Source organism: Onychomys torridus, chromosome 10 (assembly GCF_903995425.1).
Source record: "Onychomys torridus chromosome 10, mOncTor1.1, whole genome shotgun sequence".
Lineage (NCBI taxonomy): Eukaryota > Metazoa > Chordata > Mammalia > Rodentia > Cricetidae > Onychomys > Onychomys torridus.
In genome coordinates, this window is record NC_050452.1 from 73,827,352 (window position 1) to 73,844,548 (window position 17,197).

Consider the following 17,197-nt stretch of genomic DNA (forward strand, 5'->3'; position numbering starts at 1 on the left):
GTCTTCTAGAGAATACTCTCTTAGGGAAGATACCAGTATTTTCTATGTTTTACAAATCCAAGAATTATCAAGGTTAAATAACTATATGATTGCCCAGATGGTACATGATATACTAAACATTTGACTAGTGTTTGGCTGAATATGGAGCTTATGTTCTCATTAAACCATTCACCTAAAGTGGCCTTTGAGGATGCTCTCTGGAAAACGATATGCAAGATGAAAAGATCCTGTTTGACATTTATCAGGATTTTAGTTAAAAAAAAAAAAAAAGTTTCTTGCTCTTTGCAAGCATTAGTGTCCTACACAACACTGGACTGAAAGTCCTATTTTTCAGGCCCCGCAGATGGAGGACAGATGTTTCTTTATGCTTGGAAAGGTCCACTCTATGTAGCTGACTCAGAAGAGATCATATCTTGTTCTGAATGTTGCAGAGAAATGGCATCAGGCAGATCATTCCAAACAAAAGCCAAATCAAAGGAGTTAGCGTGCAGATTGAATTTTTTAAAAAGCCCAAGACTACAGGATGTTATTCAGTGGCATGGCTAGCAACTCTGCATTTCAGAGTTCATCCTGGACCTAAACGTTTTCAGGTGTTTTCTATCCTGAGTTCTAACTTGAAATCAGAGAGCATCACACATGTGTCTGATTGACAGCTGTCCTGCAAGGCTGGTATTTGGTGACATTTAGAACTGCATGGATCATGAGAACATAGCCACCACTTAAGTAGACTATTCAGATGAATAGAAGCTCACAGTGAGCTCAGAAGAATTACACTGGACTGTGCGGGTGTATTTGAAACACTCACTGGGGAAGAATAATCAGTCCTGTAAGACCATCTCAAAGCTTTTAGAGGCAGGATAGCAACCAATGAAAAGATTCTTCAGGGAAAATACACAAATTCATTGTTATGTGTGTGTGTGTTCACATATGTTACATGATCTATATGTGTGAGCATGCTTGCCACAGCTTGCATGTGGAGTTGATTCTCTCCTTCCACCTTTACATGGGTTTCAGGGATCAAACATATCAGGCTTGCAATTCTCAGGGGGCTAGTGCCTTACCCTCTGAACTATCTCCTCAGTTCAGCTGATTCCCAACTCAGGAAATCCATTTGTATGCTACAGATAATCACAGCATTGCAGGGGCAACACACAGACTCAGGGCTATGTGGTTCAAGCCGCCTGATTTCATAGAAGCAGAAACTGAGGCCCAGGGAGAGTTGGTGACTTACTCTAGTCAAACTTCACACAGATGGATGAACACGTCCTGAATATGAAAAGGGCCTTGTTTAAAGCGGTGCTTGTAGATTCTGTTGGGGGTTTTGTACAGGACTTATGGACATAAATCCAGGCCCTATCTGTGTTCTACACCAGATTCTTGTACTTACGCGCCACAATTCCTCAGAGCTGTGCTGTGCAGTTCCGTGAGGACAGGACCTAGTGTCCTCATTGTCCCTGGCTGTACACTCACTACCTAAAGCAGCTCTGGAGTGGTGGCAGGGACTCAGTCTTTGTAGAAGGGGTGTTTATATCTCCAAAAAGAGGAACCAGGCAGACACAAAGTAACAAGAATAATTGGTAGAAACAGGACTCTAACTCAGCGCAGAGACAGTGTCCTCCAGGCTGCCTAGCTGAGTTTCTTTCCAGGTCGCTGTGATAGAGTTACCCTGACAGACACAACTCAAGGAGGTAGGGGGCTTACCTTGGCTCACACTGTGAGGTGCTATTCATCAGGCAACAGACGCTTGAAGCTGCTGGTCCACAATCATGAAGAAGAAAGCAATGGACACTTGTGTTCGGCACATTTTTCTCTTCTTCTACAGCCAAGGATCTCAGCCCATGGAGTAGCGTCACCTACAGCGAGTGCACCTTCCCACACCTATTACACTAATGAAGAGTATTCCTCATGGGAATGCCCAGACACCCATCTCCCAGGTGGTTCTAGAACTCATTAAGCTGACAATGATTTTAACCATCGCTGGACCACAGGCCCTACTGAAGACAGAGGTCTTAGCTTTCTCTAGGTGCAGTGAGGTTTAGGCCTAGGACTCAAGCAGTCCTGGCATGGACACCAGAGCACAGAGGACATGCACAGTGCCCACTACAGGAAGCCCTCTGCATAGCAGAAAGCCTGGTGGTGCCAGCTTACCTTAGCAGCCAGTCAGGGGAGGGTGTGCACTCCACCCAGGCAGAAGCCAGTCCTTTGCGGTGTTCCCAGCTCACAGTTGCCTTGGCATGTGGTGGCCATCTTGATACTTATGCCCAGAGAGCTTCAGAACAAAACCCCAAGAACTTCAAGCTGCCAGGATCTGCTTCTGGGAGGACTCTGGGCTGGATGCCAGGCATCCACCTTCCATGTTAAAGCCAGCGGAGGCAAAGCAACTCTAAGGTTTCTTGTACTTGCACAAGCTCAGGGCTTCCTGAGAAGGGACACTTGAGTATCAATTGCGGCTGGCCCTGCTTCTATCCATTTTAAATAGCTTCTCTTACCATGTGCCCGGCTCTCTGATGGGACTACCCCACAGAACAGCCTTTTAAGATGATTCTACACTCCCTCACTTGAGACGCTTTGGGTTCTTCAGTGAAAAGTTTTGCTCATGTGTCATGAAAGTGAATCATTTCAAAGGCTGAAAAAAGAAACAAGTGACACGCGAGTTCTTAAGAAAATTACTCAGAAGGGGAACACTCCTCCACTGCTGGTGGGAGTGCAAACTTGTACAGCCACTCTGGAAATCAGTACAGTGGTTTATCAGAAAATCAGGAATCAACCTACCTCAAGACCCAGCAATACTACTATTGGGCATATACCCAAAAGATGCTCCATCATTTCACAAGAACACTTGCTCAACATAGCAGCATTATTTGTAATAGCCAGAACCTGGAAACAACCTAGGTGCCCCTCAACTGAAGAATGGATAAAGAAAATGTGGCATGTTTACATAATGGAGTATTACTCAGCGGTAAAAGACAATGACACATTGAAATTCTAGGCAAATGGATGGAACCAGAAGGAATCATCTTGAGTGAGGTAACAGAGTATGTACTCACTCATAAGTAAATATTAAACATAAACTGAAGGATAACCAGGCTACAATCCATAACCCCAGAGAAATTAGGTAAAAAGGAGGACCCTAAGAGGGACACGCATGGAAGGCCCCAGGAAGACAAAATAGTTAAGATCTCTTAGGTAAACTGGGGGGTGGGGTAGAAGAGAAGAGATAGGGAATGGGAACAAGAGGGACTGAGATGGCTGAGTGGAGGGAGGGACGGAGTGGGAGAGCAATGAACAAGATATCTTGGTAAAGGGAACCATTGGGGGTTAAGGAGAAACCTGGTGCTAGGGAAATCCCCAGGAATCCACAAGGATGACACCAAATAAGACTCTGAGCAATAATGGAGAGGGTGCCTGAACTTAGCTTCCTCTATAATCAGATTATACCCTAATTGATCATAGAACCTATATCCAGTAACGGACGGAAGCAGATGCAGTGATCCACAGCCAGGCACTGGGCTGAGCTCCTAGACTCCAGTGGAAGAGAAGGAGGAGGGATCAGAGAAGCAAGTGAGGTCAAGATCATGATGGGGAGACCACAGACACAGCTGACCCAAGCTGATGGGAGCTTATGAACTCTGGCCTCTCAGCTGTGGAACATGCATGGGACCAAACTAAACCCTCTGAATTTGGGGGTGACAGTTATGTGTCCAGATCTGTTTGGGGAGCTCCTAGCAGTGGACCAGGACTTATGCCAGGTTTATGAAATGGCTTTTTGGAACACATTCCCTTGGGTGGGACACCATGCTCAGTCTTGACACAGAGGGGAGGGACTTGGCCCTGCCTCAACTTAGTATTCCAGACTTTGTTGACTCCCCAAGGGAGGCCTTACCCTCTCTGAGGAGTGGATGGGGGGTGGTGGAATGGGAGGAGTGGGAGGGATAGGAGAAGGGGCAGGAGGGGGAACCGGGATTGGTATGTAAAATGAAAAAAAAAAAGCTTTAAAAATAAAGAAAAAAATTACTCAGTTCTATTCCTCATCAACATGTCCCCACTCATTTCGTGATGATCAAAAGGTGAGAGTCAGCAGACAGCTTAAGCAACAGTGGACCCACCTGCTTCCACGTCTCAGAGGTCAGCAGAACCCCGGGCATGCCTACAGGGCCACACCACCCTGGAAACGATGGGGTTGTGATTCCTCCATCGTCCTCAGCACGGTCAGACTCCCCCAGTCAGGGCTCCCTCCAAGAAGAATGTTGCTGTCTTCCAGGCCCGTCTAGTTGCCGGCTCACCAGAGCCTACCCTGTGTACCTGACACCCATACTCAAGCAGCCGTTCAGCTCATTGCCAGCTTTGCAAAAAGCCTAAACAACTCTCAGACACCGACTGTCACCAAAGAGGGAACAAAGAGAAAGGGCTGGTTTCTTTGTCTCTTGGAGGAAGACAGTTCGTAGGGTTGAGCCACAGTAAATCATCTTTTCATTAGCAGATCTTAGTGCAGGTGGGTTGGGGCCCAAGCACTGCAGTCCATCCTTGTGAGCGAGCCTTGGAGGCAGCTGAGCTACTTGATTTGTGTGGAGGTTCCCTGTGCCTCATGTCTCAGAGTGAGCAATTTGAAGAACTGAGGACAATCAAGAGAGCCAGGCATGCAAAGCAGTGGGTGGGAGAGCTCGGGCCCTGCCTTTCTCTGTGCTCAGCAGTGCAGTCAGGACCAGGGGCAGAGCTGGGGTCACAGCAGCAGGTCTGCTCGCTGGGAACACAGCTTCTTCTTCTTTTTTTTTTTTTTTAAACATTTTTAAAAAATTATTTATTTATTATGTACACAGAAGAGGTTGCCAGATCTCATTACAGATGGTTATGAGCCACCATGTGGGTGCTGGGAATTGAACTCAGGACCTCTTGAAGAACAGTCGGTGCTCTTAACCTCTTGAGCCATCTCTCCAGCCTGGAACACAGCTTCTTATCTGGAACAAGGAATGAATTCAATAAGGACGCTGCAGCTTGTCTCGTCCCTCCTCCTCATGCTCCGAGGAGCTAAGTCCACAGCAGAGGGGTAGTGTAGCAGAACTGTGTGAGGAATTCATTTTGCAAGTCTGAGATGCCTGCCAGCATTTTCCTATAATAAATCAGAGCTTGCAGGGACTAAATCTGTAACTTTGTCTCCAATAAAACCCAAACTTGGAGCTCCCTTAGCAACTGGAAGCAAGACCACAGTGGTAACAACTGTTCAACAGACAGGGGCCCTAGGCTACACTGCCCAGTGGGACTCACTGTCCCTCTTATGAGAATGGGTATGCACAAAGCTTTGGGTTAAACCACTGAAATAAAAGTTATGCATGCTTAAATATACGCAATTTAAAAATAGTCACTCGGATGACATATTTATCCTAAAACGTGTTTAAAACTGTGTGTGTATGCTGGCATGCGCTTGCATACTATGTCCCAGGATATTAATTTAGAGCTCTCAAATTAGAAAGGGCATATTAGTACTCAAAACCCCAATACTCCTTAGACATTCGACCTTGGCAGTGCTAGTGTAACAGGTAGAGATCTGGTGCAAGTTTTGGCCTCTAGCTCAAAACCCAGCTGTGTTATGGACTTTCTGTATAATCTTACAATCCAGTATGGCAGGCAAGTTGCCCGAACCTATTTTTCACCCACAAAATGCTGCCTACTTACACTTTAAACATCAATGACATGTATAAAGCCCACAGGATGCACTCTGGACATTTTTCAGTAATGGTTCCCATCAGAGGTCTCTTTGATAGCTGAGTTGCTTGTGTGAAATGGGAACAAGAACCTACAGTCAGCAATGCCCTGTGCACAGGAAGAGCTTCTCATCAAAGTGGGTTCCCAACGGGAAAGCTGCAGCTTGTTAGGGAGTATGGTGGACCCGCTAGGCAGCAAACGTGGCTGCTAATCTGGGCTCTTCCAAACAGGAGGCTCTGTGCTGCCCAGAGCCAGTGGAGCAGAGCAGGAGGCTGTGGACACAGGGGTAGGCATGACATTGCTCTCTCCATCAGCAGGTGCTGTGATCTCCATCCAGGGCTGTGACCTTTTCTCAGGAATCTCTCCATGGTGCTTTCTCACGGCAAGTTCTATCTGCAGGGCTAGATTAGAGGATAAGGAAGGAGGGCATGGCATGGAAGAGACCTCTGAGCTTTTCCTTCGCACGGGGCAGCTGCCCAGGAAAGGTTGTGAACAGGCCAGCTTGATTGACTCAGAGAATTGAGAGGCACTGCCGTCTTTCAAAGGGTCTGAGCACTCTATGCACTACTATGGCCATAGCAAGGCAGGGGCGTGAAGCCACTGCATTTTTGGGAGGGAAGGTAAGAACTCCTTTCGTACAGGTGGTGTTTGATCCCCCCTAGTGGTGCAAGTGAGTAACTCGAGGAGGAAAGCCTTCTGCTTTACTTAACACCCGGGAGGCATTTCAAGAGCAAAATCGCCTTTTAATTTGTTGCTTGCTAATTCCTGTTGAGAAGGAAGTAGTTGTGGCCAGGAACCAGGTACCGTGTGCCAGGCCAAGCTGAAATAGACATTAGTGCATTTGGACAGGTGCCTAGGGTTGCTAATCTGCAAGAGGGCTAAATGTCATTTGAATAATTGGGAATATGGGGCCAGTTAACTCCATCTTCTGCCTGATTGAAAAAAAAAAATGGAAAAAAATGTCTCTGATTCCATTCGACCTATTGAGGAAATCCTATTCTTTCAGTTTTAAAAATATGGCAAGAAACTACCTTCTAGGAAGAGAGAATGTTGAAAATATTAATTTTGCTGAGCATAAACCAAAGTGTCCTCTTGGGAGCACTATCTACTTAATATTCTTGGCGATGAGATTCAGTGATGGTAAGGACATGTAAGCTTGGGACATGAGCAGGATGAGGGTGGTGAGGGGGAGGGGAATGTGATCTGGGAAGGGACATGAAGTGGGTCAAGAAGGTGAAGCGCTTGCAGGGAAGGCCTGGCCACTGGCGGCCTACCCACGAGGCCTGGGAGATGCTAACTGGACTGTTGAGAACGGATGACGGGTTTCTTCCTCCTTAGACCTCTAAATCCCCACCAGTCTTTTGGTTTCTCTTGCAGAATCATATTTGAAAGGACAGTTGACATCAAAGCCCATGATTTATGAACAGAAAACCCGTTTCTCCATCTTTACCAAATCTGTTGGCTAGTCAAACCGTGTTTGTCTTTTTTTTTTCTTTTTTTAAATTGGGCATCAAGTTCTTAAGGAGCCGCAGGGGTCACACCTAGTGTGGTCCTGGTGCCTGGAGGCGCCGCAAGGAGCCGCCTTGGTGAATTTCATTTGAGATGGAGTCACCGAGTGAGGCCAAGGCAAGGCGAAACTAAGTCTGAGGCAGAAACTGGTTAAAAGACCACACCAGGAAAGAAATTAGATTCTAACACAGCTGCTCTCTAGCTTGGGCTGCTTTATAACCTTATAGGTGTTTTACCCATGAGGCCCTCACTCCAAGGGTGAGAAGCCTGGCTGAAATAACTGCAGATTGAAAAATCATAGGAGGGCGTAGAGAGGCTAAGTCTGAGATGCCACTTTAGTTGGCAGCTTCTAGAAGAGAAATTACCAGGGGGGTTTAGAACATGGCACAAGCTGGACAGAAGAGGCTTTTGAAGTGAAAAGTTAGTGAGGAACTGGGGCTGTCTCAGGAGATTTGGGGTTCACAGAAAACATGGAGTCTCTTTTCTCTGGTAGTTAAGGTCAGCACGAATCACACAGTCCCCCAATAAAGAACCTGGAGCCACCTTGACTATAGAGAGCTTCTGGGTTACAATCCTCTCAGCAGCAGGGGGAGGTAGAGAGTAAAAAATGCATGTGTAATTTGAGTATAAATACTTAGAAAATTTCAGTGTAGGCTTTACAGAATTTGTTCCAAGAGACGGAAAAGCTTATGTATCAAGTGTCAAGTTGGAAGCAACACATTGAGGATGGGGTTGAACTTTTAAAGACTACACATCAAAATGGCTGTTCTTCTGACCCTCCCCCCCTTTTGTTTGTTGTTTGTGGCTATTTGTAGGAGCCACAGAGTGGGAACAGAGTCCAGGGAAGGAAGCAAAAGCTGAACAGAGGCTACAGCTCCAGAGATGCAAATCCAGGCCCAGAGTAGCCCACACAGCCCCCCTTCCCCAGTCAAGCCCCTCACCACGTTCTTGAGGAGCCTCTTGACATGAAGCAGCCCCGGGGACTGCCAGGCTCCTCCGGGCTGCGGTCCCTGTTTCATCCAAGCACTTCCCAGAAGGCTGGCAAAGGCGAAGCCTGTGGCAACTGAGGCTGCAGCTGTAAAATGTGTTTCTCCTTCCTACACACTCAGGGCAGCCCATGGCCAGAGGCAGCAGGCCACCCCGGCTCCTTTCCTTCCTGGTTCAGGATTCACGTATTACCTCAGTGGTGAGTTCCATTGCCAGCTTCCTGTTGTCAGTGGCCTCAGGGAACAGAGTAAGAAAAGGTTGTGTGTGTGTGTGTGTGTGTGTGTGTGTGTGTGTGTGTGTGTTCGTGTGTGCGTATGTCTGCAGGTGCACTCACAGGACAGCTTGAGTGGGAAGGTCAGAGGACCTTAGGTATCAGTGTCCCCCCAGCTTCTGGGCAATCTCCTGCCGCCACCTCCCATTAACTGTTAAGAGCACAGGATTACAGATGCGGCTTTACTTGGATGCCGAACTGACACTCAGGTCCTGGCCCTTGGAGGGCCAGTGTTTACCTGCTCAGCCTTTTCCCAGCCCCATGATTCCAAACATCAGATTATCACACACGTATTTCGTCTAGTAACTCAGTTTTCTCTCCCTTCACTAAGCCTGCTGAGAGGTGTTCTACAGTTACTTAGATTTCATTTATCTGGTACACTGTTCAGCACTGGTGTTAACAGCACACGAAGGAACCAGTGCCAACAAGAAGGGTCGGGAGCAGAGCTGGGTTTTGGACATCTACACCTGAAACTTTCTGAGGAAAAGTGGGGATCAGCATGGTTTGAATAGTCATCCTAGATGGGCAAGGACCTTCCTGACTCCCATCTCCTGCATATGCCAGTGCAAATCCACGCCTCACTCCGAGGCTGGCTATGTGCGGCCATTGCTGCACACTCGGAAAACCCAAAGACTGAGATTTACCTGTCAATGTGAAAATCCATCATGCTATTAAATAACATGAGAAGTGTGAGAGATGGCAGTTGCTGCTGGTCGCTGAGCACCCACAGAAAGAACAAGGCAAAAACCAAACAAAACAAGACCGGCTAGTTTCCACTGATCCATTTTATTCACCATTTATTACAAAAATCTGATCTTTTTACACAAAAGATACTTTAAAAACAGCAAATTTTACCCAAATCTACAGAATGTAGGCATTTAAATCCAGGGGCCAAAAACACTGAACGCAATTTTACATTTGCTAGTAATTCATTCCAGAAGCAAAACCCAGATACACATTTCCAAAATATGGTATTTTAAGATAAAGTAACAAATGCTAGCCTTCATTGGAAGCCAAGAGAAGAGTGTCTCCACTCGAGTGGCCCATGATATGACTTAGAATGAAACTTAGAATTTTGTCTTACTGTACAATGTTGATATTAAGACTGACACACAGTAGATGAGCACAGCCATTCTAACGCTACACCCTTTTGTATTTTTAAAGTTGCACCATGTCTGTTAGAAATAGTGAACATGCAGAAGGCATTCATAATTGGTTTTTTTTTCCAGCTATGGTATATTTTGTGTTAAATTCAAAACTTAAGTATGTGATTAAGTTCAACTAGAGGCCATCTCAACTCAGTACTCTGGCTCATATAATCTGTGTTAATACTTCCATGTTGATGAAATTGTGCATATTTTTTTTTAAAAAGCTGAAGAGAGTATAGTTCATGAAGTCCATTGCAGAGGCTACACAGCAGACAGCGGTCACTGGATGTAGAAGCTGTGGGCAAAGAGACTGGAAGGGAGCCATTCTGTAGCTCCCCAGCTTCAGCACATCACACAGGTACAGATGAGAAACCACCACACCCAGGACATTCTACAGTATTGCTTCTTTACACTGTCTAAATATATGCATTTCTTCCAAGATGCAAAATGTCTTCCTTTCTCTCTCTCATTATTGTCTTTTATCTTCCAGAAAGTAATCAGACTAATGCAATATGTAGTCAATGAAAACAAAGTGCGCAGAAGCTGGATTCCTGGAGCAGCCATGAAGGCTGAGCACACGTCCCTGCAAATGCTATAGCACAAGGACACCGCTTCCATACGGCGTGGGTCAGACTCAGGGAGGTGGGTGAGGACAAAGACACCGGATGTGGATGGACCAGTGTGACATGAATATAAAGATGGACAGGTAATTTTACTGAAAATATAAGGAAATAATGTCAAGTCTATAGAGTAAGTGTTTGGCTGTTTTACCGAACCCATCAATATTAATGTAATATTTTAATTAAGCATGATATCTGAATTCTAAAACACGAGAACCATTTCACTATCAAGGGATAATGTTATATACATAAGCCACATTAGCATACTACAGCAGATAAATTAGAGCTTGCCTGATCACTGAGACCCCAAGCATTCCAGGTACCCTGAATCAACCTGTTTATTAGTAACAGAGAAATATGGTGATACACAGGAGATTAAAATGAAAATGCATCATCAATATGCTACAGAGATCCACCCTGATATAGACAAGGAAAAAAAAAACCCTCCACTTTTGTGGGAACACATGGCACCTTCTCAAACTAGTGTTTGATTTTAAATATCATGATAAAGGAAATCAAATACTTCATGATTAAAAGTAATGAATTAAAAAAGTTACTGTCCTTAGACTAACCTAAACAAAATTTGCAAATATGAGACACATATCTCTCTCTGTATTTGTGTGTGGATGCAAATAAAATGAACCCATACCATTGTAGCATAAGCCAAAATTTTGCTTTTGATTATTTATGTTTGGTTTTTGGAAAGTCTCATGATAATTAGGATGATTTCATTTTCTTCATTTAGGATTCTGTTAGGTACTAGGTGACTATTGACACAGGCCAGTGAAGCCAATGCTAACACAGACCTCCATCAGTTGGGCAGTAGTGTATTGTTCATTAGTGTTGGTTAGCTTGAAAAGCTACCTCAACATTGTTGCATAAGCATTAAATTCAAAAGACATCTCAGAACTGTGGTATCAAGAGCTATATGGTTCCCAGCAGCAAAAACAGCCTAGTGTGGGGAAAGTGGCTTACACCTCACAATTGATCATCCTTCCAGAGAATTGCTTTGAGGAGGTAGGAGAGTTATCCAATGATGCTTGCACTGGGGAACAAGGTATGGGGAAGTTCTCTTTTGTTAGGTCCTAGGGTTAGAAAATCTGAACTGTGTTTTCAATTTCTTTCCTATAAAAAGGGTGGGATTTTTTTTTTCCATAAGAAGTATGGTTGACAATATTGAAACCTCTCTCACATAAAGCATTTATTCAAAACTTCAGAAAATTCCAGCCAACTTTGGAGTTGGTCCACATGATGATTCTACTGGAAAACATTTATCATCAACTCACATTTTTAAAAAAGTAAAAATAAGAAAAACCTAGCTATACCAGGACCTGTCTGTGAGGTCCCAGAGAGAGCTGCCCTGGTCATCCCTGGTTCCCTGAGAACTTGGACGTTCTAATGAAGGCAAGCTCTGTTAATTTTCAGTCTATTTCTTGCCATTCACAGTGCGTTAGGCAGCTTTTTGGGCCTTCTATATATATCCTTTGTAACTAACTCTGTTCCAGTTTCTTCTGCTAATTCTTTTCTCTGAACGTCAGGCATATGTGGTAGCTAAGAAAAGAGGCATTTCTTATACTTAAGACTCACTTTCATCTTTCTAGAACAAATCAAGAGAAAAACTACACACCACAGTTCTGTGTTTAGAAGATTCTTGACCCATAGTGTTTTCCAGTTTTGTGTAGATGCAGTTAAAGGATTACTTGACAGTTAATGTCCAAAAAGAGGTGAGTTCATAAATGCCTAGATCCAATAGAGAAGAAAAAAAACTACAATGTTCATTTCCCCAGAGTGAGCCGGTCCATTTTATTTATTCAATGATATGCATGATAATAAAGAACCAAACACAAAGCTTTCTGTCAAAAGAAGCAAGATATATCCCAGGAGTTAAACGGCGTGAGATGGACGTCAGCTGAGTGGTGAATAGACAGCTTCCATCGAACCATACTGAGAGATCATGTAGATGGAGGTACGCCCTACATTTTTATCTAATGCTTACTAAGTATTTTCTAGTCAACTTTCCAAACTTTCCAATCTAGATCTTGTCCTCTCCCGTCCACCAGTTTGTAAGTAGTTGAGGATTGTACCTGTACGGTCGCACTAGCAGAGGTAGATGGTGCAGCTGTCCTCTCACACAGAAACCCTCAAAGACTTTGGGGGAAAAAAACAACAAAACACAAGGCTTTTGTCATCCAAAAGTAATTAGCTGCAGAGTACAAAACTTTTTGGAGCAGAATGCATACAAACATGAGAATCACAATCAGCCCAAACTGAGAACCAGTAAATTCTTGTAGAGATGCACATGTTCACTGTACCTTACAAAAAGTATTCTCACAGATGTAGAGTCTACGACCATACTGTAGAAAATATTGTATGTCTCATATAAAAACTCTTAACATATTTTAAAAAGGCTTTGATGCCAGACAAGAAGACAAATCTGAGAAAACATCAACATTTAGGATGCTCGGAGGACCACATGTCCTAGGAACCCTGGCTCCCGTTCTAGGCGAATGCCAAGAGTTAGCAATTCTCCCAGGGATGTGCACTGTTGTGCAGAGAGAACCAGATGAGGATTCCAGCAGGATGAGAGAGGAAGGAAGTGGGGAGGAAGCCGAGCCCAACACGGCCTGCTTAAAAAAAAAAAAAAAAAGGAAGACTATAAATCAAACCAATGGGGAGCACACATCAAGGACATTGGTGCTGATGAGTCTTTATGGGTTTGGTGACAAGAAAGTCAGGAAAACAAGAATGCACATAAGTAATGGGCTAAAAGAAGAGGAAAAACACACAGTCCTGGAGATAAGACTTGAAAGGTAAAGTTTCCATAACTGCACGTCTCTCAGGCCACCTCAATGTATACTTTCATTTATTTTTTTTTACAACATCTCAATAATTTAAAGATCAGTTATTTATTCACAAAACCGCAACGCTGACATCTTCCTCCTACTTGCTTTCATACTGGGTTATTTGGGAAGGATTCTGGTTATGGTGTGTCATATCCACCAGTCATTTTTCATCTCCGTAACTCAGGAAAGTTCATTCTCCTTTAAGCCCCGGGGCCTCACTTTAAAACTGCTTTGGCTGTGAGTCTGAGCCTCAGGTCAACATTTGTCTAAGCACGTCTGCAAGCGCTCTGTCACGGGAGGCGGGAGCGTGTTGAGCAAGCTGTCCTCGACAATCAGGCAGCTCCGCTTCAGGGACTGACACCCTTCCAGCTCGGGAGGCAGTGTCTCCAGGTAATTCCCTGCGAGTTCCAGGTAGGTGAGGTTTGACAACTCACCCACCAGAGGGGACAGATCTGTCAGGCTGTTTTTCCCCAGGAGCAGACACTGAAGCTTCTTGCATTGGAAGAGCCCATCTGGTAGAATCTCAATCTACAAGGAGAAAAGAAGCAAGTGAAACCGGTTTTGACTGGTTCCGATAGCACATGCATGTACTTCCAATCCAGTTACCTTTCTTCAGAAACATGCCTGCAGGTCCACAGGGAAAGATACCACATTAGTGGTAAATTTGAGGTGCAGACAAAAGAGAAAGGAGTAGCCAGTGAAGCCATGGCCACTGAACAGCTACACATTCTTGAGTTTGGGTGGACAACCAACGTGCTTCTGAATGCTCAACGTGATTCTCAAAGAGAAAGTACTTATACAGTCAGTGTTTCTAAGATTAAAGAAAATGAGCCTGTAAACCTGGCAGAATCATAGTTACTCAGTCCTGGATCAGAAATAAATTACTCTCCAGAGCCCTCATAAAGATCTTACGGTGCTAATCAGTGAGCAACGCCCCAGAGCCTCCTGAGAGCAGGCAAGGCTATTTCCTAAACTGCTTATCTTAAGAGAATGAACCTTAAAATTTTATAGTCAGTAGTTACAGAAACAGATGAAACAAAAAAGGGCTTGCTTATATCTACACATACACTTCCCATCTCCACAGACACACTTCCAAGTACCTGCCCTCTTCCTATGCCCTCACACCCATTAGAAGATTCACGTGACACTGTGAGGTAATTTTAAATATGGCAAATAACCCGCAGCTGGGCTAACTTGAGAGCAGCCGCAGCTGAATGCTCCCCTCCATGACGAACAGGGTGTTTGAGTGTGTAATGAAATGGATTCACCATGAGACCCCCAAGGAAGAAGCTGAGCGTGTACCATCCCTTCAACTCATGGCTCCATTGGGGGCCTCGGGAGGGAGAGGCATCTGTGGACTAGAAAGCCCACCTGTAATGGTTTGTGACACCATGAAACTGTTAGCTCCCTAGTTCAGGAAGTGGCTTTGTTGCGCCTGGATGAAGGGCACTAAAGGGCTGTAATGGCATCCTCTGATGGCCTAATGCAACCCCACTGAGCCAGCTCTGAGGGGCACAGGGCTCACTCCTCAAAAGGATTCTTTCCATATAAATTCAAAATCGCAAAATTGCATTAAAAATGCTCAACATTGATCACTTCTACACCAAAAAAAAGACATAAGCAAAGGAAAATTTGCATGCCTATTGCGTTTCCTCTCAGGCACAGATGTAAACCATTACCTACGTGGATTCAATATTGAAAAGGCAGGCAGAGCAGAAAGGCACACAGGGAGCCGCTCTGAAAGCCACCCTCTCTAGCTCAGAAGTTGGGTCCCACATAGACGTGCTCAGCTGGCACTTGGGAGACACTCTGGAAAGAGGGAAGGCAGGGCTCCCTGGCATTCAGTAAACATGTGCTGAATGGCTTCCAGGTGCTGGGAGAAGGTGCGGAGCGCCACACAAGGCTCTAAGATTTGTCTGGAGCGGGCTGCATGAAAACCCAGCCTCCAAGCTGTGGACATCTTAGGTGGGACAATTGTGGCTGCGGGGCTGCACTGTACCTTGTAATGTTTAGTAGCCTTCCTCCCCTCTACCCCTAGCTGCCAGGAACACTCTCATTCCCGGTTATACCAGCCTCAAATTATCTTCAGCCAGCGTCTCTTGAGGGGGCAAAATGACCTCCAGTGGAGTAGCCCTGTCCGGAGAATCGCACTGACTGGTACGATTGCACCAAGGATGCACGCGTCCCAGGTAGGTAGTCAGGAGAGCACCCCAGCCCCCACCACACCCGGGAGTTCCACAGTCCCCTTCCTCCAGCTCCACATGGCCACAAACTACGCAAGGAGACTTCTTCCCACAGTGCTCATCCTGAAGCAATGCCCTCACCACTCTCCCGTCCCTGCCACCGGATTCCCATCTTCTCCCACAGTTCTGACTTTGTGGGGTTGGTGACTTCTGAGGCCCTCAATGGAGACAGGGACTGCACGGGGAGGCGGACAGTCTCTCTGGGGCTGGGCCAATGCCAGGGGCTACCAGGTCCTCTGACTCTGCGCCACTTTGACTAGAGGTGGTGGCATCTATTCTTGTGAGCTGAGGGGTCATCTAAGGGGTTCTCTGTCCAGACCAGTGCTTAGCTGAGGTGCAGGGGTCCTACCTTAACTACTTAATCTAAATTTCCTAAGTTAGGAAGGGGAGCTTTTCCTTCAGTTAACTAACTGTATCCTGAACTAAGTTATTTACATTTAAAAAGTAGCTTACCTTCAAGTTCATAACACCAAACAAATTTGGCTTAGAACAGTACTCATTATAAAAATGATTCTGGGGCTGGGAGTGTAACTCGGGTTTTGGGGTGCTTGTCTAACATGTATGAAGCTCTGGGTATGATCTCTAGATGGGCATAAACTGGGTGTGTCGGAGTGTGCCTGTATCCTGGCATTGCAGAGGCAGGAAGGCTTCAAGTCATCCTTGGTGGTGTAAATTTAGAGCACATGAGATCCTATTTTCAAAACCAGTTCCATAAAATTATGTGTCATTCTCTGAACATGTCGCTTTAGACCGAATCATACACGATTTCTAGATTTTTACATTAGTTATTAAGGTGTGTTTCATCTTCCCACAAATTCCTAAGAAAAAGATACCTTGCTCAAACACATGGCAAATCCAACCTCCTCTTGGAGAAACAAGTGTGCATTCACACGTTAAAGGCACTGAGGAGTCTGGGGTGAAAACATGATTCAAAGAGAAACAATGGATGTTTTCTATGAGAAACCTATTACCCTCCTGTGCTAGGGGCTCTGGGGACTCTGCCATGGACACTTGTCCCCTGAGGACTGCCCTGACTTGGGGACTCTCTGTTCATGGCTTTGCAGGAAGCAGAACTCACCACTAGCAGATTCTCTGTCCCTAGGTCCCCTGTATCGAGAGAATGGGGCATTCAGGAAGAGAGAACCAGATGCTCACATGTGAGCTTGGAATTGAGCATGCCACAGGGAAAGGACAATGACAGGGAGCCTCTGCAGCAGGGAGCAGAGGCAGAACGGTGTCCGGCCCAGCATGCATGTGACAGTGCGTGAGCTGTGCCCCTCTGCGCTTGATCTCGGCTCTGGTCTCTTCCCTGGAGTCTGCTGACTTTCTTCTTGACTGTTCCCAGGTTTGGTTTTGCAGACTTAACTTTCCAGTGCCACTATGACAAGCTTGTTATCTTCTTAGTAAATGGTATCTTATTTATATTACAATACATATTTATGTAGCCATTATGAATGCTTAGAATTTTCATAAATATTTTAGTTTCCCCCTTAGAACCATGAGATCTTCAAGATTAGATGGTTCCTAGGTATCTGCATCTCCACATGAAACATGAATCCCCACCTTTCTTCAACAATGACCTCACCGGGTGGCTGATATAAGTCTGGACAGTTGCGGCCATACATCAGCTCCTTTTTCATGTCAAATGCACACTCAGTCTCCCAGGGACTGTGTAGCTAGACGAGAAATCTTATCCTGACTGTTCTATTCTCACACTTGTGGCTGTCACCAACAAGGTTTGTTTAAATACTTCAACACTCATACTGAAGAATATTCTCTCTGCCTCCCCCCAACTTTCCACTGTTAGGCCACACGGTTCTATCAGTGGCTAATTTCTTTTTTAAATATGTATTTTTAAAAGTATTTATTCTTTCAT

General features: G+C 45.1%; 1 protein-coding gene across 4 annotated transcripts in view; it reads right to left on the reverse strand.

Moving 5' to 3' along the window:
- Positions 1-9,233: 9,233 nt before the first annotated feature.
- Lrrc8b (leucine rich repeat containing 8 VRAC subunit B) overlaps positions 9,234-17,197 on the reverse strand; it is a 69,453-nt gene continuing 61,489 nt past the window's right edge. For all 4 annotated transcript variants that reach the window (XM_036200634.1, XM_036200635.1, XM_036200632.1 and 1 more), the window contains one exon: positions 9,234-13,606. In XM_036200634.1, the coding sequence (XP_036056527.1) occupies positions 13,334-13,606 (273 nt within the window). In that variant the 3' untranslated portion in view covers positions 9,234-13,333. The remainder of the gene's footprint in view (positions 13,607-17,197) is intronic.